Below are 17,985 nucleotides of genomic sequence, written 5' to 3'. Positions count from 1 at the left end.
ATACATGTCAAAGAATACTTTGAATCACCTAAAAATATTAATGTTGAACACTATCAAGGCTTCATTAGTGACTTAAAAATCATTAAGTAGGACAAAGTATTAGGGAAGAAGATTGCCAGTAAATACTGAGCACACAAATAAAGCAGTTGATTATGCAGATAAGGCAAAACATAGTTATAAAGATGTATTTGCAGCATGATCCTACATGAAAACATGCAATAAAATCACAATAACCAAAAGTTCTAATATTTTTTATTTGATTTTTGTTTTTTAATGGAATAAATGCCAAGTAAATCATTAAAAGAAATGTCAGCCCTGTCAGTGGCAGCTGCTCTCCCTACTAAAAAGGGAGGGGAAGTGTAGGAGCGGGGCAGCTAGCAAACCCCACAGCGGTCTGCAAAGTCACTAGTGGGAAAACAACAAAGGCCTTTCCATGCAACTAGCACAGATGTGCCCATAGCCAAACTGTCAGGAACAGTTAAGATGACAGCTACTCACAGTTCATTATTTCCTTCTCACAGGTCACTGGGTGACAAGCTGGGTCACCATGCTTTGTCGGCTGCTATAGTCCTCCCTCCACAACCCCTATTCAATTTAAATAAAGGTAAGCTGCTCAAGTTGATATACTAATGTAAACAAATATGTCCTAATGCTTGGAGAGCATGAGACTTCGACATTTATTGTACCTTTGTGCCATGTTTAATGTGATTTGTAACATTTAATCTGAGTGATGAACAGAAAATTGAATTTGGATATCTAGCTGATACAGAGACCAGAATTTTGTCAGGATGCAACTAAAGCATGTAATGAAAGCTAATTTGTCACCTATTCAAACCTTTAACCTTTAGAACATTTACATGGCATATATATCATAAATAATTGACTTGGATTTCAGTGAAAAGATGTTTTTCCCATAAAATGAACAAATATAGGCTTTTTAAAATGCAAAAAAACATATTTTAGGATTGTTTTTAAATTACAGCATGTGGAAATATTTTTTGTTTATCTCCATTGCACCAACAACAAAAAAATCTCTCTAAAACCTTTTCATCTGTCATCATGTAGTAAACATATTCTACAAAACAGAGATAGATGGTGGTTCTTATCTATGTTTTGACCACTTGGAATTTACAATGAATGAACCATTTTTGAAGAATCAAAGTCAAATATTTTATTAACTATTACAAACAATTCTACCAATTTGTAGCTGTATCATTGATAGGAGTGGGAGAATAATGCCTTAGGGCTATTCCTCAGTAATTTTTCTTAAGCTAATAAATCTTGAAAAAATTTAATCTCTGGACCTGGCTGGCTGGCTGATTGAGCAGACCTCTCTCTTTTAGGACAAGATCCTACTAAGTGCTGAGCACTCTGCTGAGATCCAAAAAGGCACTCCAGCATGTGCTTAACTTTAAGCTAGTGCTGAAGTGCTTTGCTGGAGTGCTCAGAAACTGCCAGGACCAGATGTACATTTTTGTAGTTATAGATTGAGGAGTGACTCAGTAAGACCAAGCAAACATTGAAGCATATGATTAACTTTCAACATGTGATTAGTCCCATTTAATATCAATGGAACTATTCACATGCTTAAGTGCTTTGCTGGGTTAGGATTTAAGCATAAAGTTCATTGAAATTGCCTTGCATCCCTCTCTATCCTGATCCATTCTTCCTGACTCTTTGTGTTCCTTTCCCCTATATTGTGGCTTCATATAGGTATATTATGATAAGAATAGCATCTGTAATGCCAACTGAAGGTTACATAATCTCACTAAGGAATTATTGTATCAGGCAAAGAATGTGACCTCCAGATTTTAAAAATATGGAATGATGATTTTAAGTGAACTGATCTCCCTCTATGGGGAATTTTATCTGCTAGTGTTGATGAGATAAAGGCGGCTGCTTTCTTTTTTTCTGTTTGGGCCTGTGACAGGGTATATCAACCCTGCACTGGGCCAACAGGGACAGACAAATCCCTGTGGGCCCAGGAGGCCACGTTCCCTTTCCCCTGCTGCGCATGCTCCAGATGGAAGAGCCAGATAAAAGGAAACAGCCCCACTCAGTCGGGGTTGGCTGCAGAGGAGGAAGGACGGGTACTGCAGGTTTCTCCAGAAGGGCCAGTAACACTCCAAGCAGCAGAGCCCATGGACCCAGACTACATTACAGGCAACTCGCCGCCTGCAGAGACTGATGGGGATGCCAAGCCGCCGCCAGCCAAAGAGATGCCTGGGATGCAACTTATGGTAGAAAGTGACCCAATGGATGTAGTAGAAGTCAATGCCTAAACTCTTAGTGGGGAAGTCCCCAGCTTCATAGGGCGCTGGGTCAGAACCGGTGGAGCAGAAGGAGATGTGTTCCCCTACCACACCCCTCCGACCACTAGGCGTGGCTGCTGTTTGCTCTCAGTCCCAGCCCGGGGGCTCAGGGACCATAGACTGTTTGTTTGTTCTGCCCCTCCCAGGGGCTACAGACTGATTACTGTTCTGCCCTGCCCCAGAGGCTGATTCCCCAATTGCTACTGTCTGCCCCAGCCAGGAGGTTTAGGGGTTATAGACTGTTTGTTTGGCCTGCTCTGCCCAGACAGCCAGAATCCCAGTTGCAACTGCTTGCCCCAGCCAGGAGGCTCAGGGGCTATAGACTAATTGTTTGCCCAGCCTTGCCCAGGGGCTGCAGGCTGACCATTGTTCCATCCTACCCAGAGGGCCAGAACTCCAACTGTTGTTGTCGGCCCCAGCCTGGAGACTCAGGGGGCTACTGACTGTTTGTTTTTTGCTTGGCCCTGCCAGGGGTCCGGAGCCCCCCATACTGCAATTACCTGATCTAAGCGGGAATCCCGACAACTAGGTGGGGTGTATCAACCTCACACTGGGCCAACCGGGCCCCCTGTCACAGGGCCATATTACCAGGATCTCATGGGGCAAGTTATAGCACACCAATTTGAGGATGGCTGTCAGGTTTTTGTGGTGGCTTCTGTTCAGTTTGGTATGAAGATAAGGACATTTTTGAGCCATTGTTACGTTAACCTGTGAATCCTAGCCTTAATCCAGTAGAAAAGAGGATGCTATCCTAATTTTCTATCTGGACTTTGACATCTTCTAGAGAACAGTCGTAAACTCAGTGCAAACCTGACATAAACTTTAAGTTTCCCATTATCTGATATTAAATCAAATCCCTATGAGCATATACATAACACAATTCGCAGGTATCCCATATGAACAGACATCAGGGTTTCTCTGAGCTACTGGAGACCCACTAATGTAGACCATGTTTTTGAGCTTACAAAAAGCCTGAAATTGTTTAATTTAAATACTCCCCCTCATTTTACTTTTGAAATTTCCCACACTAAAATGCTTAATATGCTATATGACAGCTAACACATCTATCTCTGCCCCTAATGATTCAGAGGAGGACATTGCAATTCTCCCGTTGAAGACTGGACAAGATTCAAAGAGAATCTTTGCATTTCCTTTTTTCATTCTAAAATTCTTATGTGTTAAAGTTGAAATGTAGATACAGAAAATAGTAAAATACTTAATTTTTATATTACACAAAATAATATATACCGAATCTGCTGTGGATAATTCAAGAGACAAGGTGGATGAGGTAATATCTTAAATTGAACCAATTTCTGTTGGTTACAGAGACGTGCTTTCGAGCTCTCTAACCAACAGAAGTTGGTCCAATAAAAGATGTTACCTCACCCACCTTGTCTCTCTAATATCCTGAGACCAACACGGCTACAATTACACTATGGATCATTCCAGTTAGATATTGACATCATACTTATTTTTCTATACATCTAGAAATATCAAATTTCAATATATGTAGTACACAGACTCCCATTGGTTTTGCTTAAAAAGGGGTTTGCCTAGTGAGATTTATAGTGGTTTAAGTCACTATATTGACTTCAACAGAAGCATTACCATAATCCCAGTAACTGTTCATTTTGGACCCAGTCCTTCAGTGTGCTGAGTGACTTCAACTCCCATTGCAGGACTGAACATTCATCATTATAACCTTTCAAGAACTTACACACAAGAAAGTGAATGGCAGCAACTCTGAATATTTGGTTTCAAATATATAGCTAATATTCTTCTAGACAATGGCTATTTTATTCAATACTTTGCAATATCAGAAAGGACATAGAAACCACTATAGAACTAGTTATCTAAAATTATTTGTCAGGATTTTCAATTATACAGCATTCTTTCATTACAGCTAAGTATTGTGAGTAGTATATACCTTTAGCATATTGTAAATATATATTTTTTAAAATATACTAATGGGATTTAGAACTGATTCCAGCAAATTATGGTTCAAATTTCAACTCAGTTTTTAAAAATGAGGAGTAATGCATACTGTTAACTATTTAGTATTTTGTATTAACAAGAACTTGTGCTCATGAAGTAGCCAATTCAGCAAAGCATTTAAGTGTGTGCTTAAATCCTAATGAAGACATTAGGACTTACTTATGTCTTTAAAACTATGCATGTGCTTAGGTGCTATATCAGCTCAGAGCCTAATATAAGAATCTAATTGGTCATGGAAAATTCCAAGCCAAGTGAGTAGAACCTATTTTATAGCTCAGTGTAAACAATAAAACATTACAGAGTACAGTGATTGTGAGATGCCACCCAAAACTCTGGGTGTCAGACATTTACTTTTCTTTCAGCCTTGTATCTTGCCATTCTCCCTACTCAAGGTTTATAGTATCATCTGTCTTGTCATGTTTTTCTAAATATAATAATGTGCAACATATACTACCATAGCATTATCCCAAGATACACTATTGTTATGACATAATATGGTAGCTTTCTTGGTAAAGGACACAACTTTATTACAGGTTGTCTTAAAAGTAAACCACTAAAGGACCAGTCAATTTTACACAACAGTGTCTATTAATCCCAAACATGCCCCCAAATGCTTTTCTCTGATGACATTATTATCATGGCAGATTCCCATGTTAAGGGTGAGCTCTGCCTGCCCCAATTAAAGCTACCCAAATGATGGTTGTTCTGTCAATATGAGGCTATACTCACTGCCCACTTTGTGGGAACCTACACATATGAAAATGAATCTGTTTCCCAGCTCCCTGAGAAATATCATTTAGTGATGACAGCTCTGAACTACAATCATCCTGAAAGTACTTTCACCTTAAAGTACAAAACTGTGAAGAGGAAATATTTACCAACATAATAGAGTTTTTATTTCCTGCAGTCACACACAGCTATCCCTTTTGGTCAAGCCAATAGCTGACAAAATACAAACTCAGGTTGGGCTGGGTGGCTCACTAAATAGGCAGGATCCAAAACCTGCTGGTCACCAGCTGAACAGCTTATGAAGGAGAGTGACTAACCCCAGTATGTGCTAATTTAAATTGCTGGGTCCATTCCTGAAGAAGAACTTCCACAGAAATTTACCTAAATAAGAACTCCAGGCCTGATATGTAGATAGGGTTTCTACAAAAAACTATTCTATGCATACTTCATTCATTTGTGTGGCTTCCCTTCTCCCCATTACATAAATAGATCTCAATAGGCTGTTTTACTGCTATACACGCATACTATAGCTTTCGCAATCACAAAATATATATTTATTAAATAAAATACCTTACACTTATACAGCATTTTTCTTCTGGAAAGATGCTCAACATGTTTTACAAACTATAACTAGGTGGAATGTTGCAGCTATTTAATAGCCTACAGCAATACTATATCACAGGTTGGGACCAAAAAAAGCAGAGGAAAAGAATATAGAGGATTTGATATGTTTGATAAGGAAGGTGACCTAAACATTTTATGAACTAATATTGTTCCTACTTAAACATTTTACTCCAGAATGTTATTGACTATAAAATAATATTGTTACAAATTAAAGATATTAGTATGTGTTTTACTTCTTACTACAAAAGCCCACAATTCAATAAGACATAAATCCCATGGGAATTAAGGAGATTCATAAAGTTCAGACCGCGCTGTCTTGATTACAAGGATACTTTTCTGAATCAAAGCCTGTGTTCTGTCAGAGCTGCTCTTTAGCCTCCAAATCATATCATTTTAGTAACAGTAAAGTTGTAAAAATACCCCAAAGCATGTAAATTGATAGTTAGTACGCTTTATTCTTAACTTTTCCCATTGTGCTTAGGTCATGTGGCATATATAATAACATGTCATAACATGCAATGTAACATAATACGTGGTAACACTGTAACATCACACAATAATTTAAGACCCTAGGAATATATACTTTAAGCTTTGTAGAATAAATAAATGATGTTATGCTAGCCTTAACTTTGTATTTCAAAATATTTTTGAAAGAGCCAGTGTAGCCTGTATTAGCTGATTTGGAGCTCTTACATTTTATCTTTTAAACACAATAGTATTAACAATTGTTAACTTTAAAGCTTGGCAGAACATTATTATTCATGGATTTTGCTAAAACTCTTCAGTGCTTTGATGAGCTGTATAATTACTAGGTTGTATTAGAACTAATATAGTACATTATTCCCAGAAATACTGGCTATAAAACACAGCCGTTTCAGGAAGAAAAATCAAAGCATCAACCAATGGCAATTCATCTATGTGCAATACTTCCTGGAAAGGAAGAAGTTTAAAGGTATCTTCAATAATCTGAACACCGCAGTATTTGGAGTTATTTGTATTATATGATTTTATTAACATTATTTTATTATGATTAATTAGTTGGGACAACTTCTATTACTAAGGTAATTTTTAAAAGTATATTATTGATCTGATGTTGCAAATCTTACTATAACTTCAAGGTTCACGTGCTATATGAAAAAAAATAGCTGCTAAAATTCAATATTGAATTTTTGTTGAAAAAAATACCATGAATGTCTACTAGACTGGTCTTCTGAATGGTAGGCCAATCATTTTTAATATTTTGCTCTAAAATAAATCAACATGGTTGCCCACAAAGAGGATAATCTATCAAATATAAATGTAAGAAAAATAAATATTTTTGTGTTAATTATAGAAGCTTGAAACTGCTATTATACTTTCCCTCTGTAATTTCAAATGACTAAGAAGGCTACTTTTTAGATATAGCTTTAACCAAAATATACTCTTAGGCTATGGAGCCAATGTGCTATGCCATGCTTCAGCTCAGCCTAAATTTCAGGTTTATAATGAAACATTTATTATGTAACCCTAAAAGTCTAGTGGCACAAACCATGTCATATAACGTCAATAAAAGTCATATTACTTTGTGTTCTATGAGGTTTATGCATAGAATTTAAAAGTAAATTCCCCAATTACTATCAAACTGGGTGTACACATCAATCTTTATGCACATAAATGTCACCCCTTTTCATTAATTTTGGTCAAAAATCCATGTTTGCTTACAAGCCAGAGGGCTTCTGAGATATTTCAATAATATCCAGGAAATCAATCTTACATGAAACTGAAGGAAAACATCTAATGTCATTGAACAATAAATATCAGTTCTGTCAGTGGCTTACCTTTGAGCTGAGGCCTTAGGATGTTTCTCTTCTAGTTTCCTCACCAGTGCGACTGTCAGCTGCATAGACTCCCTTAGGGGACCTGCAGGCATTAAATGGGCGTCCAAAGGTCCTGAAAGTTGTTTCTGATTGGAGTTGTTGACATTTTTTTGCAGAACCTAAAAAATGAAGTACAACCATGCAATTTATACATTGTTAATTAGAATAGTATGTGACTACTTTTTCAAATAAGTACTTTTTCTGTTGATCAACAGAAAATGTTGAAATCCAAATCGCTATGTCAAGATTTATCAAGAAACAGAAATCTAAGGAAGCAGTGATTTTTTAACTTCTTTCAGATATACAGAATGTGCAATTTCAACAATTTGTCACTCAGTGGAATAAAGGAGGCTCAAACTGTAAAAGGTTTGGAACAAAAAAAAGTTGCATTCATTAAAATCTTCCCTTAGTAAATGTATTTGTCTCGCATTTTTAAATTAACAAAAGCAAATAAGTTTATTTATTTAAACAGCTACAGATGGTAGAGGTTAACTTCTCTCTTTTCAAAATGTATTTTTGAAAAGACTGTCTCTGACCTGCCTCTGGCTTGGTACAGTGACCTCTTCTGCTGAGCTGCTCTCTATCTCCTGATGAGCTGTAGACCAGGCCCCATGGTGGATGTGGTGTTCCATCTGGGTCACCTCCTCTCTTACATCCTCTAGGTAGGTCAGGACAAACTCAGGGTAAGCCTGCAGGAAAGGACAAAGGCAGAAGAGTGACAAAGAGTAACATTAGGGTATATCAGCAGAATTACAACAAACTACACACCAGGAATTATGGGAAGAGTGGTTGATATAGGCAATGTCACAAAAGTTACTGCATATAAATAACTTTGTATTTCAGGAAGTTTTCCTAATTCAGATTTACATAATGACTTTTACAGATGTACTACAGTGAAAAATACACTATGCAAAGGCTAAGAAGTAACTTAAGAATATGAACTGACGGCTTTTAAGACTGAAACACCCACTTAAATGGAAAAAAGTTTTTCTTTTTACTCTCTGATATAACAAATATTGTATCCCTATTTTTAAGTAACTATATATAATTAAATATGAGCATCATATTTAGCTAGGCTCTGAAATATGAGATATTAGCAGAATGCCACTTTGCAAAAAGGCATGAACTCAAACATGTTTTACCATTTCAGATGGAAAAAAAGCTCTGAGCTGTGAAATGACTGCATTTTATTTTTTAACAAACTAAAAATAAAATTCAGTTGCCAACTATTGACCTTGCTAGCCTATCAAGTTAGCTAAAATGCTCCAGGTGAAATTATCATATCCTAGCAATAACATCCTATTTCCTAGCAGGAAGGAACATCTGCATTCTCAGACACTTAACCAACAACAAAATCACCACATCTTCCATCAGGGTAACATGATCAGTCTCATTTCCTTATCCCAGACTGTGAAGTGACTGCATTGTCACTACTCAGAAGCTACTTCAGCCTAAGTAGCTTTCAAAGGGTCATAGGTGGCCATGGTGAAAGAGCCTGGATTATGCCTAAATGAAAGTATTTCTTGCTTACAGTCATTATGGAGAATGTGGGGAAATTATGTATTTTTATGAAAAATATGCATGGCTCAGTTTATCACTTTTGTATTATGACCTATTAGAACTGATGGAATCAATTTATCCTCTGGGACAGGAGAATACGAGATGGATGTTGATCACAATACACAAGTCTTGGTTGGTATGAATGAACTAGCAAGCACTGTCAACATGAATGGCATTACCTTGGAAATTCAATGGAAGACCAACAACCAGACGTTAACTTTTAATGACTACCAGCCATTGGAGGCAGAACATGTGAAAGCAGTAGATGACAAATGTGTGGGAAAACTGTAAGAATGCTGTTGCCCAGTGCAGTGGGAGAGATGGAATCCTGGATGCTTTTCGCCAAAGAGGCAGGCAACACTGCCAGTACGGACGCGTTTATAAATTCTGCTTTTTATTCTAATATGAGGACCCTACACACTGAATGTCAATTGATTAATGAAAGATGGCTTGTTTTGAAAAGGCTGTCCTATGTCATTGCAAAAGATCTGCTGGTTGCATAGCTCTCAAGAGGGGTAAGTTCCCAACTGGACGGTTATACTCTTTTGGTCCTGCTGAAGGAGCCATGGTGAAAAATAGGAGTGCTGAAGACAGTGATTCAGTCTCATGGTAGTAGAGCCGTGGAGCCCTTTGTAAAAAGTGGAAGCCTAGGGCCTAGCTTTGATGATGTAGTCTCCCAGAAACACTGTGTAAAGGTTAGAGGCATAGTATTTCCTGTGCGGCTTTGACAGCCACAAATGTAGTTTACAGCTTCATGATCACTTTTACTATTTTTTCATGGAAAAATATTCAAACACTAGTTAAGTACTATACTTCAAAACTGCAAATATGAAATATCAATTTTTTAAAAAAATACATGCTTTCTCATTAATATTTATGTGAGCATCGTCTGCTAAACACACACTAGAAGTTAGTGACTGCTGTTATTAGTATATTTCATAAGCACAAGGGCAAACATTCCACTGGGTAGCTCTTGAGTCCAGTCCATCTAATCTATCTATTTCATTTATAAAGCACCTATTGCTATTGTATTTTAGCACCCTTTCTAAACAATATTCTGTAGATTACCCACGGATATCAATGACATATCTGAGCCCAAACGGAAAACAGAACATCAGGGCTGCCATGCAGATCTGAGAGAACTTTTTTGTTCCACATATTCTGAGATCACTTGATAATGTTAACATCACAATAGCTGCTGATAATATTATCAATTTTGGCTGATGCATCTAATGATAAAGTTCAATATTTTGTGCCTTAGTTGCAGTGTCTTTCTTTTCAGTTAGTTTACAGTCAACCTTTCTTCATCTGTGAGGATTTTTTTCTTCTGAACTCACTGTATTTTAAAGTAAACTTCTCAAACAGAAAAAGCAGTACAATAAGTGGCTTTCATTTTCTGAGGAACAGATTAGATGTTTTTCTGACGTCAATAATATTGAGTCTCGCTAGTTGTGTATCTAGAATTTGATGCAGCACTCTCACTTGTTTATTCACAGTTTATCACTGTCTTTAACTCAGATCTGATACACTACACTAGATCTCCCATAAACATTTAAAAAATGCTTAAGTGACTTAGGTGACTTAAGTCCAATTGGCTCCCACGTGTATAAATCACTTTTAAAAATGGTACTTAGGCACTTTTGAAAAATGTACCCATAGTCTTTAATATGTTTCACTTTTAGGATTACATTTGCTGTAGGTGCACAATATTCATGATGATGCCAGTGGTAGGCATAAATGCACAATCCATAACAAAGTATGGCTATTAAAGAGCACAGTTAGCATTTATTGATTTCTAGAAGTAATTGAAATCTGATTTCTACCCTTGTTTATAATGAGATCAGACTTGACGTTATTTTTCAGGTAAAGCTTCTATTGATTTAAATGAGAGTGAAGAGCATAGAAATTGGCCCATTATGAGGAAGGGCAAAAATTACAGTTTTGAAGATAATATTTAGGGAACAAACCCAAAAAGTTAATTTATCCTAAATGCATAACACTAAGGTGTTGGAGAGGTTAACTTTTACTGTACTTACAGCAATGATATTGTCAAGAGACTGGAAAGAGATTATATCAGTGTCAGATTAGGAATAAGTACTTTATAGTACAGCATTTGATCATTTTATAGTATTGCCTATAAAAGCTTACATAGTACAGAAGACAGTTATATTTAAGCAGTATAAATAATAGATTGTAAATTATTTACAAATATAATTAATCAGTGAATAGCAGATATCAATTCCAAAGAAAGTGTGTTCCCCTTTCAATATGAATGTGTCACATATCATTACATTGTATTATGTCATTTTACTGTGTCAGTTCTTGTTGGCTGACACATGCTGCAACTTAAAACATGACACTACAGATAAAGTGAATGTGCTGGGAAATATATAGAAAAATACACCATTTGGGGATTAGAACTACTAATTGTTAGCACCCAGTTCTCAGTGAGTCAAACACAGGCCAGAATTGATCAGAAATGTTCTGTTGTCAGCAGTCAAGTAGTAGAAATTTTGGAAGTCAATATTATATAGAGAGTACACAAAGGGTTTTAAAAAGCCAGCACATGAAAAATCACTGTGCATAACAAAAAAGGACGAAGTGCTGTACTCAGCAGGTAAAGAAAGAGAGAACACTTCTACTGTCGCTCCATTCTGTCAGTCCATCAGTGCTATGTGAACAGTAGTATCTAATCATTCCGATGGAATGTCCATATGAGTGGGAGGAAAACAGAAGGCTGGTCCCAGGCAGACAATGCTAGTGACAGGCCTGCTATTGATTTCCTGCTGGACTGAGTATTCTATTATTTTCTGTAAGTTAGCAGATTTTAACACTGTACATGTTCCCAACATTTCAGTTCACATTTTCAGAAAATTCACCGTACATTCAAGAGCCACTGAAACTTTTTAGGTCCTGGTAAGTACAATTCAATTAATCTTTGCCAAAGGCACTGGACATCACCCCACCTAAGCCACTAGTGGTATACAGCCGATTATTTGAGTTGGAAGGGCAAGGAGGGGAGAAGAGAGTGAATGTTAACCAAATACTACTGTCCATGGATCCCTAATGCCCACATATATGAACTGACCTAAAATATGTCAGAATTCATTCATTCAAGCTGCAGCGTGAGGACACTCATCTTCACCCATACAAAATAAAAAGAGTCTCTTTGTCAACACTATGCACTAAAGGCCGTTGCACTCATGTTGCCCACATTAACACTGTCATTCAGAGACTTGATGCGACTGCAGTCACTGAAAAGGAACTTCTTGACAGCAAATATACTCAGAGAAATATATTCCTATTCCACCAGTAATGTATTTGAAGAGTGGTGTTTCCTTTACCTGTTAGAGAGTAGGCACAACAACCAGCAGTCCATTGTATTTACAAAAAGGGCAATCACGAGTGTAAGTTGGTTGGTATTTTTAATGTCATCTTCAGTTTAGTCCTGAAGCAGTAGGTTTTAGTTTGTTGGTTGATTTTATTTTTTAAGAAGTGGACTTTGTCTGGCAATACTGGAAGAAGGACAGGAGACACCTGATATGGTTTTAATCAGGTCAGAACTTTATTATTAGATGTCTGGGACTACCCAGCAGATAAAAGTGGATAGTGCAGGTAACTCCATGATCATTCATTAACTACCAGGGTCCTTCTGCCAGCCTCCTCTTTTTCCACCCAGGGTCCCCAGCCAACCCATTGCTGGCCTTCACCCAAGGCCTTCCACAGCTCAATGGCACATCTGCAAATTCAGAAACAAAAGTCAGACCTTCCCTGCTTGGCCACCTCTTGCCCTCCACAGGGAGAGGCTTGGAATGCAGGCAGGAAAGGGGTCTCTCAGAGGAGACACTGATTGGTGCAGGGAGGCTGAGGCAGGGCGATTCCCTTACCATTCCCCCATCTAATAAGGCTTATGGTGAAAGGAGGGTTAGCTACCTGCTGTGCCAGTCATAGGAGTTCCGAATATCCCCTTCCCGTTCCACTCTTTTAACAAATACTTCTTTTACGGTGTTTTAAGACCTTTACCAAGCCATTTATCCAGTCGTTGCAGCCCTTCCCTATGGAGTCCCTGCACTGGGCAGCCGCCCCACACTTATATAATGAGTTGTGACATCATAGCCTAACTCCCTTCCCTACGCACCATAACAAAGCCCTTCCTGAACCCGTTGTGGGGAAAGCAAAAATAAAAACCTTGGCCAATCTGGTGGTGAGGGAAAAATTCCTTCCCAGCCCCCTAGAAAGAAGCAGCTAGCACAACACCCACAGCAGGTCCTGAGCAAACCTGGCATTTTGCTGCCTCAAGGAGAGGTAGGGTGGGTGCTGCTTTCCCTGGTCCTGGAAAAAGGGGCTTTTCCTGCTGGGCTTGCCCCGTTTGAACTCCCCAGCCCTTCTGGTCCCTGGGGAGGAGATTCAGCATCAGTGTCGCTACACTGACCCACACTCTCTTTTGCAGCCGCTTCTGAGCCTCATTTCCCCTCCTGGCTGTAAAGCGCTATTCCCTCTTCCCTGGCAAGCTGAACAATGACCTGACTCCTATCCCCACTGTTTAAAGGTGCTATGTGGTCACTGACTCAGAGTTTTACTGAAACAATTGCCTCACAATCACTTAACTTGAGAACTGTCCTTTAAATAGTCCCCACAATACACAAATACCATAAATAGGCATTCCCTTCTTTCCCAATCAAAATGTGGAAAGGCCTTTCTACATCTCTTTTTAATGAAAGAATATCTCATTGTTTGCTAAAGCTGTCTCTATGTTTTGTTCCATGTACAAAATCACTACATTTAAGGCTCTTTGAATGTTTACATTAAAAACTCTGTTAGCCAGTGGCATAGCAAGACCTGGGCTTAAGGAGCTCAAGTTCCAGCCCCATATGTGTTTAAGCCTCTCTTAATAAATGAATATAAAAGCAATGAAACATGCATCTCATTTCAGATGGCAGTAGCACCTTATATTGTTTTTAGCTTTAGCCTTCCTTCCAAATACTGATTTCTGGCCAAGTGAATTCTCTTATATCAATTAAATTAAGAATAACGTTGCATTTTTATTTATATAAAACTAGTTATAAATCAAAATAGATATGTGTAAAATAATAATGAAGGAAAGCATTAAAAATTAAAGAACAAAAGCAAATTTAAAAGAGACACCAATAACTGAAAACATATTTTTATAGAATGTTCTAATATTAACATGGAGACAATTTAAAACAAAAACATTGAAATTATTAATGCAGGACGGTGCTTTCCTCACCACATGCACATAACTTTCCTACATTGATAGGTTTCATGTGAAAGTATGAAAAGGAGGGTAAACCAGTTTAAAAAAAACCTCATCTTCCTTCAAACATACTTACGAAGCACGCACCTTACAATAGATAGAACCATCATTTCCAAAACCCCAGTGTTGATAGATGCTGCTTTTGTCTCTGTAATGGAAAGGTATAATCAAAGAGTTAAACCTGTTTAGTTCTTACTAAATAATAAAAAAACAAATGAACACAGCAAATGGCATTTACACTTTTAGTTTCCAGAGTGAGAATTCCCAAATAAAAGATGCCTGTTTCACTTTTGCCTGATGAGTCATGATACATGTTTTAAAAAACCAAAAAGCTATTCTGAAAACAAGAAATTAAACACAATGCCAGTGACATTGAAAACCTATTTCCTTTTCTGTTTTCTTGTTGTGTTTTAGATAATCCATCAGCATTTCTTTTGACCATACCATATAAGGAATCAGATTTTAAAAAATGCTTAAATAGGGTTAAAGTTGTGATACTAACTGAGAAATCCCCCAAACGCCCAAATTCTAACTGACACCTGGATTTTAACTCATGATGCCTTATTTCTGGGGGAAAGGGCTTCACAATAGCACAGCTGAAGAAGTAGGATGGACCTTAAGGTTTAGTTTCCTAGACTTCATATCTTTTTCAATCTTAACATCATCTTATGATTTTTTCATCATTACCATTTCAATATTAAACAATATAAACACTTCAAAACAAGAAGTTCCTTAAATCAGTGCAATTTTATCAGATCTTTAAATAGAGGTCGCTCCTGCCCTTTAGTTTCAGGGTGTTTACAAAAATACATTTCTGAGGTATTGTCCTATATAAGAAAAAAAAGACATCTTAGCATTCCAATACATGGACATTTGCTTAAGGATATATCAGCAGGCAAAAGATCATATGTGTCTGACTTGTGTAACATTTACTTTAAATGTAAATAAATCAAAACTAGGTTCAGTGCACAATCTTATTCATATGGGACATGTCTTGGGAATGACCTAGTGTAGGTAGAGGAGTTTTTTCCCCTAAGTGTCAGCAAGTGACAGATCTCAATGACACCCTGTGCTATTTTTCTGCAGGGAGTGCACCCAGAGTAGAAACATACTCAAAGTTACTAGGAATCTTGACATCTGTAACACTCCTGGGGCATCACATCAGCCCCCTTTAGGTTATTTCAATTTGATCTACATATCCATGAATATAAAAATCAATGTGCCCAATGGTCTAGTAAAACATTCACCCTATCCTATGCAATTGTTCCTTTGCTGGGAAGTATAGGCATAAAAGGCATAGTGACCCTGAGAACTATGCCATTGGGAATATACAATATTAATAAAAGCTCTCCCATGCTGAGCAGGTTAACAGATATAATCTACTAAAAAACTTTCCCTTGATCTTTCTTTCTAGGGTTAGGCTTGCTAGAACAATATTGGAAATGTTTACTTCTAAATAAATGTGAATGTTACCCAGTGTACCTAAGTGAGATTCCATATTTCGTAATATTTAATTTTCAGAATTGAGGTCCGCTTGCTAAATCATGTGTAGTCCTTATGCAAACAAATAGACTTCAATGGGAATACTCATATAAATCAGGACTACTTCTTAAGTAAGAATTTTTAGAACTGTACCATGTTACTGAGGTGGTTCCTTTGTCATTTGTATATACCTGTTGATGTTTTCCAGTGTGGAAAGTCTGTGGGTACTATGTGTTCTTTAAGCCATGCCTAAGCATGTAATTAGTAATGCTAATATACAGCTTGTAAAACATCTGGTATGTAAAATGAAGAACACACACAAAAATTGGAGGTCAAAAGAGGATAAAGCAAACAAGCTTTTGTTGTGAATGCCCAACACCAAAACACAGTTGTGTACACTACTGTGTATACTATGGAGTTCTTGAATGAGAATTTGAATCTATACCTGACAAAACTGTTCTTGTGGCTTCCACCATGGATTATCTAGTAGTAAGGACACTGGAATGGCACATGCATTCAGTATCTTAGAAAGGAGTTCATTTTCAAGCAAAAAAATTGCAAACAAGTCCCTGAGAGAGTTTGTAATGAACAGCAAAAAAATAAAAATAAAAATCCTGTTGCAAGTAGTTTTGCCTTTTGCTTATACTTCTCTAAGTGAACCCAACCTACATATTCAGTCTAAAATGAATGTTTTTCCATTATTGTATGTTTCTGACATCTGTCTGCAGAGCTGTTCAGCATGTCTGGAGTTGCATGTAGTGGTCAGAGGATTATAGATAGTGAGACCTCTGGGATGATGTTTTGTTTCTTGCATTTGCTAAGGAACTAGATGTCACTGTTAAGTTTTGCTTCCTTTTTCTTCATGTTGTGGAGTTTCCATTTCAGATAGCAAAATTCAATATCTTCCATTGTTATATGTTTTTCCATTGATATCAATGAACTTTGAATCAGGTTTATAGTTATAAGGGACAAAGTTAAAAAGCATGTACATTATGTGATCCTAAAGAAAAGAGAGTCTCATGGTGATGGCCAAGATAAGAAAGAGTTACTGTTAGCATGTAACACAAGTAACTTTACTTTTTTGTGTTTGGTGGGGAAGGAGAAGGGGAGAAGGACGATATTCCAGTGCTCAACTAACAGAACTCAGCTGCTGTAAATTGTCATAGCTCCACTGACTGCAGGATCTGCCCCAATAATCTTGCAGGATTAGCAGAAATCAGAACGCATTCAGACTGGGAAAAGCAAACACTATATTGTAGGGTCAACTCCATTTTTAGCTTATATATTTCAAAGAGGCTACATTCTTAAACTGTCCAAACCTTTATGTAAAAAGAACAGGAGTACAGACTAACACGGCTGCTACTCTGAAACAAACCTTTATGATTATTTAAAATCTTTAAAAGACAGAGAGAGATGACTAATAATTAGATGACCGGTTATATAATTGAAATTCTGATTCCAGTAGGAATTTGAAGATGAAAGGTCAGCTATAATAATACATTGATTAACATATATGATTCAGGAACACTGAAATAAAACAGTATAGCAGCATTTCTCAATAACATTCAAATTACCCATATAATTCTATATATGGCACAAGCAACATATTATCAGTACCTTTTCTGTACTGTTAACTTGTATCCTTCCAGAGATATGCCATCATCTGTCTCAACTCTAATTGGATGACCAATAGCTAGACAGCTCTGTACCAAAGCTCGACTCAGAATCATTCCAGCCTTCCAATGAATGGAGAAAAAAGGGTTTGAATAAGTTAAAAGAACCAGAAAATTCAACAATGTGTCACAAATAGAGAGGTCATTATGCCTGGATAACCCAGGATATTAACAGTTGCAGAAAGTGAAACACTACCCACAACTTAGCAGTCAATGAGCCCTGTTCAGAACCAGTGATCTTCTGTACAACAAGGGTGGCATTTTACAGTTCAGTGCAAAATAGAACAGACCCTTGATATCTTCATTTGTCCTTTTTCTGTGCATATTTCACAGTGCAACGATTTAGGGTCCATAACGTGTCACTTGCTATCCTTATAACTACAGAGTTTACTTGAAATATGTATGCACAGAAAAAAAGTTCAGTGAACTGCAAAGATTGCAACAAATCTATAGTCTTTGAGTCAATTTAAAGTTTTACT

At 37.2% G+C, this 17,985-nt stretch overlaps 1 protein-coding gene across 1 annotated transcript in view; it reads right to left on the bottom strand.

Moving 5' to 3' along the window:
• DCDC1 (doublecortin domain containing 1) overlaps positions 1-17,985 on the bottom strand; it is a 413,925-nt gene that overhangs the window by 162,462 nt on the left and 233,478 nt on the right. The window contains exons 16-19 of the mRNA XM_054028326.1: positions 17,451-17,569; positions 14,439-14,499; positions 8,053-8,205; positions 7,478-7,635 (exon numbers count right to left, since the gene is read on the bottom strand). Of these exons, the coding sequence (XP_053884301.1) occupies positions 7,478-7,635; positions 8,053-8,205; positions 14,439-14,499; positions 17,451-17,569 (491 nt within the window). The remainder of the gene's footprint in view (positions 1-7,477; positions 7,636-8,052; positions 8,206-14,438; positions 14,500-17,450; positions 17,570-17,985) is intronic.

The sequence above is a fragment of the Malaclemys terrapin genome, chromosome 4 (assembly GCF_027887155.1).
Source record: "Malaclemys terrapin pileata isolate rMalTer1 chromosome 4, rMalTer1.hap1, whole genome shotgun sequence".
Lineage (NCBI taxonomy): Eukaryota > Metazoa > Chordata > Testudines > Emydidae > Malaclemys > Malaclemys terrapin.
Note: the sequence above shows the minus strand (reverse complement) of the source record. Positions and strands in the feature narration are given on the sequence as shown.